This window comes from Cupressus sempervirens, chromosome 5 (genome assembly GCF_028749045.1).
Source record: "Cupressus sempervirens isolate cs-2001-9-10 chromosome 5, ASM2874904v1, whole genome shotgun sequence".
NCBI lineage: Eukaryota > Viridiplantae > Streptophyta > Pinopsida > Cupressales > Cupressaceae > Cupressus > Cupressus sempervirens.
This window is the reverse complement of record NC_143122.1, coordinates 472,736,172-472,740,828: the sequence shown is the minus strand read 5'-3', so window position 1 is coordinate 472,740,828 and position 4,657 is coordinate 472,736,172. Positions and strand designations below refer to the sequence as shown.

The following is a 4,657-nucleotide window of genomic DNA, read 5'->3' as shown; positions in this document are numbered from 1 at the left end:
TGGTAGGATCAAAGTCAATTTGTCATTTAGCAATAACTAGACTATTCTTCCCATTAAACAAAGAACCTAAGAGGATCATAGCTAAATCTTCTACCGTAGTAAATTTGAAAAGAAGTAACCCACTAGGCATAATTGATACACTTACACTTCCTTTTGGCTTCCACTTCTGATCACATCACTTCTCGACCTTGTTGATTGATGATGTTGAAGGTAATAAAACATCCTACTAGACACAATTGAAGGGATGTTGATATTGATGCAGGAGCATCTTGGGTTCTTTGGAAATCTTGCATCAACAAAAAATATTTCCTGATTTTCCTATACCAGTCTATTGTTTATAGGAAAATCCTTGTTGTTCATGTTATTTCTTTTTGTGCAATTGGTTACTTGATGTGGACCTATTGTAAATCATTCCTCTACGTTTATAGAACTAAATTCTATCTCACTAAAGAGTTATCCTTCTCCTTGCTTGAGACACGCTCATTTCCTAGCATATCGAGTAATGTTTTGTAATTGGCTTTTGAGAGGTTTTGTGTTTTCAATCCTTTCTATGGCCTTGGGGATATTGCCTGGGCTCACATGTTGACCCATCTTTGTTCCCACAAATATTAGTTTTCTTAATAGAGTGGTCACCGATTTCCCTTTGTAGCAAGACCTATATTTTTATAATAATTGTATCTATCATGTCAACTTGTGGTCTTGATGGCTATATATTTGAGATCTTGTATGAGAATATGTAGCAATAAGATAGTAAGAAGAAAGATAATTTTGACTTTGTGAGCTCAAGCTTCTAAGATCATTGATTGTAATTCAATTGTGTATGGTTGCAACCAGGTAGGCTTTATGTCTCACACATTGTAATAAAATTGTCTCAACATTTCTACGTTGGAAAAAAGGATATTTTTTTTCCTTCCTTCCTTTTAGTTATGCTTTTGTGTGTAACTCTACTAGGGTGGTTGGTGAATGCTTCGTTGTTTCCTTAGAACCTTCTACCCACCATCTTCTGTATCAGATATACTATCCACCATACCATCCGAGAGGAGAATCTCTGGTCCATTTGAACCATAGCTTATTTTTGGTCTATTGAGCTAGGAAGAACAATCTGTCTTGCCCTTCAAGACCTCCTTCCAACTATCACCACTAACAACTAACACCACCTATGTTTGGTCCTTGATAGCTTTAGTAGTCTTGGAAAGAGTACCCAAAAAGGCCAAGTCATCTTTCAGGGAATTAAGCGCAACTTCAAAGCAAGTGGAGTCAACCCCACAAATGGAACAACTAGGCCTAGAAGCCTCAAAGTTCACCTCCCCCTAGGTAACCTGGTTAGAAGTCAACACCGGGAGTAGATTCAAAGAGATAGAAGGACTCAGACCGAACATCGGCCTGCCCTCCCATGCCACAAGAGCCAAGTTCGAAATCAAATTCAGGGTTGGGCGAGAAGTTGTAGACTGAAGTTAATGTCTTGTATACATGGCACATATGCTATATTACATGATGTATTGTTATTCCTTCTATTTGAAGTCATTTATAAAATTCATTTTACATACAAGTTCATAAGTACTAAATACTTTTAGATACATTATCTATATCAACATACACCCATGCATATGCACTCACTCCTCATCCATATTGTTATAAGATTTTTAAACAATAAATAATATTTGATCGTTTAGCACACATACACACACATACATTGTCATACTTTACCTTGTTTTGTTTTGATAACATGAATGTTATAGAACAAGTTTGTAGTTGTGTGGGTAAAACAAACACAATATTTTTTACTCCAAGACATATAAAAAACTATCATTAATCCTTAGAAAATTAAATATTTATTTAAATATTGTCATCGTTTCTTTATTATAGTTTTTGGCAAAGTGGTAATGATTTGGCTACCTTTTTCAGGATTGTGTACATTGATGTTTTGCAACACTTATTCTCATATTATAGGTTAGACATTGGATCTTTACTTCATGATTTTATGTCTTAATTTGTTCTTTGTGGTTGTTCCTTGTTCTATTGTGCAGATGACAATGACAAGTCTCTTAAGGTTTTTGCGAATAAACTATAGTGGCTCTTTGTCTCTAGCTACTCCATCCTATGGTTGATGCTTCTACTCTTATTGTTGCATTGGTTTCTCCTACTTTGGATGAGCTTGCTTTTAATTTTTTTGACCTTTGTTCTTTGCTCTTTGTGGACTTCTTCTAAGTGTTTCTACTTGGGTTTGGCAATGTGTCATTCTATTTTAATCAGGATTAGTTTTTTAGTTTTTTATGTAAGCTACACCTAATTGTTTTTTATGCTCCCTTGAGCCAAGATAGATGTAAAACTTTTTATTTATGGTAAGTAGATATTTTAGTTGCTCTTGCCATTTTTAAAAAAAGTATATGAAAATGAATTAAACCTAAAAAAAAGTATTGTTTATATTTTAAAAATTGTAAATATCAATACATCAATCTTACAATATGAAACTTAGGATATTCTCATGCCAATGCAAAATTTATTTTAGTTAGCACTGGCTGGTCAACATTTTTAGGAGATAATTTTAGAGGTGGTGGCCTCATGAATATATATTTTGTTGTTTATTTCTATACACTTATTTTTAAATTCTAAATAATAGCCTTTATGAAAACTAATAAAAGATTTTAAATTATCATTTTCTCACACTTCAACAAAAATATAAAGCAACTACATAGAAATATAAAGCAAACTAGTTATTACTTAGATGTGAAAAGCAACCAACTTGCTATATTTATTTTAAGATCCACTATGCCAAACCGGTTTAGACTGCAAAATAAACCCAACAAATTATCAATGAAAAAATAAAATCAATATTCGGAGAAATAATCCAAAGCTTAAATGAGAATATGGCTATCAGGATTCAAATTTAGAACCATAGTATATCAGAAGAAAAGACAATATAAATAAAAGAAGCACAGAAGACAAGTCAAAACATGTATGTATATTCTCTGCACTCTGCACACCGTACCCCACCCACGAAGAATCCATGCAATTCTCCCCAGGAGAAGAACAATCTCTCATCGCTGTCAGCCATGAATGACCAACTCAGACCCAGTTCTCATAAACCTTGCAAGATTCAAACCCAATTCTCACATAGTCAGCCATGAATAAATGAATGAACGAATCTGCCGCTCAAACCCATCTTCTACACCATAGAGAAAGAAAACAGAAAAACAGGGAAGCAATGAGCAATGAGCAATGAATCCCTGATCACATATCGGGGCGGACGATCTTGGTGAGGAGGGCGGCGAGAAGGGCGTCTCTGTGATCAGCGCGAGCATCCTGCCTGGCCCTGCGCTGGTCGTCCCTGTCTCTCCACTGACGCTCCATGAGCAGCCTCTCCTTCTCCAACCTCTCCATCGTCTCCCTCCACTCCCTCTCCCTCTCCCTCCTCTCCGCCTCCCTCCACTCCACCGACTCCCTCCACTCCCTCTCGATCACCTGCTGCTGCTTGAAGAATTCCTCCAATATCTCGTGCATGCTGTTCGCCCGCGACCTCTCCGCCGTCACGCGGAGCCTCTCCTTGTCCGCTGATGCCGATGCAGATGCAGATGCTGGTTTCTTCTTCTTCGCCGCCATTCCCACCACTTCCTCCTCCTCCTCCTCCTCCTCATCCGACCACTCATCTGCCATTTTCATAACACCTCCCCTGTTCTTCCTCTTCCCACAAATCCCCTCCTCCGATTGATCCATCTGCGCTCGCTTCCCCATCTTGTCGGTGAACACTGCGTGGAGCTCGTCGAAGAATGGGCACTGCCGCGATCCGAGATCGATCTCCGGGGATGCTTCCTGCAATTTGGTCGCAAAAATTTAGCAAAACAGGCGAGAAATTGGGGGGAAACAGGGGAGAAATTGGAGAGAAACAGGGGAAGCAAGGAACGAATTGGGGATTTAGTAAATGGGGAAACATGTAAATTGGGGATTGAATTTGTGATTTGGGGATTTTGTGCAAACCTTGTAGCGAGCGACCAAGTTCTTCCACTTGCACTTGCACTGATCTGCTGAGCGCCTGTAGCCCATTTCCGTCATTTTAGACGCAACGAGTTCCCAGAGATTCTTGTTTCGCTTGGTGTGAACGAAGCTGTGCTCGAGCTTGGCTCTGAGGGCGATGAAATCTCTGGTCTCTTGCTGACTCCATTGAGCCATCCGGTCAGACCCGAATCCATAGCCGTACCCGAATCCGTCGTTCACTTTCAATTCCGTGGGTTCTTCCATTTTTCCTGTGGATTTTCAGATTAGAGATGGTGTTTGTGATGGATTTGATGATTGAAGGGAGGGAGGAGAGCGTGTCAAGTAGAGAAGGCGCCGCCAATTCGCAACGCGGAGAAGAGATTAACGCGGAGAAAAGAAAGATGGCGGTGATTAGCGGGTGTTGGGGTCAATGGCGTGTGAATGGGGCAACTGGCTCGCTATGACTAATGAGGTTGCTGTCCACGTATTAACGTCACTTTTCATGCCACATTTCAACGTTCTTGCAATCGGTGTCAAACTTGGTGAGGGGGCACCATTCATCATTAATATAACTAATCCATAAAGACCATGGTTCCTTACATTCTACAATCAAAACATGGTCTTATTATTATGGTATTTTAAAATACTTCATTTTATTGGGAGGTCTTCTACAAAATAATTTTAG

The 4,657-nt window shown here is 39.1% G+C and overlaps 1 protein-coding gene across 1 annotated transcript; it reads right to left on the bottom strand.

Annotated features, from left to right (window-relative positions):
- Positions 1-2,855: 2,855 nt before the first annotated feature.
- Positions 2,856-4,411, bottom strand: LOC149556807 (trihelix transcription factor GT-3b-like). The gene is made up of 2 exons (XM_089831356.1): positions 3,976-4,411; positions 2,856-3,810 (listed from the first exon to the last, which is right to left on the bottom strand). Exons 1-2 carry the CDS (start codon positions 4,234-4,236, stop codon positions 3,232-3,234), a joined length of 840 nt encoding a protein of 279 aa, XP_089687482.1. The 5' UTR covers positions 4,237-4,411; the 3' UTR covers positions 2,856-3,231.
- Between the last annotated feature and the right edge of the window lie 246 nt (positions 4,412-4,657).

What these genes read in the sequence shown, in the direction of transcription:
- LOC149556807 (XM_089831356.1), bottom strand. Translation starts at nt 4,236, where the DNA reads ATGGAAGAACCCACGGAATTGAAAGTGAACGACGGATTCGGGTACGGC. An exon ending in ACTTGGTCGCTCGCTACAAG is followed by an intron (nt 3,811 to 3,975) that starts GTTTGCACAAAA and finishes ACCAAATTGCAG; the next exon opens with GAAGCATCCCCGGAGATCGA.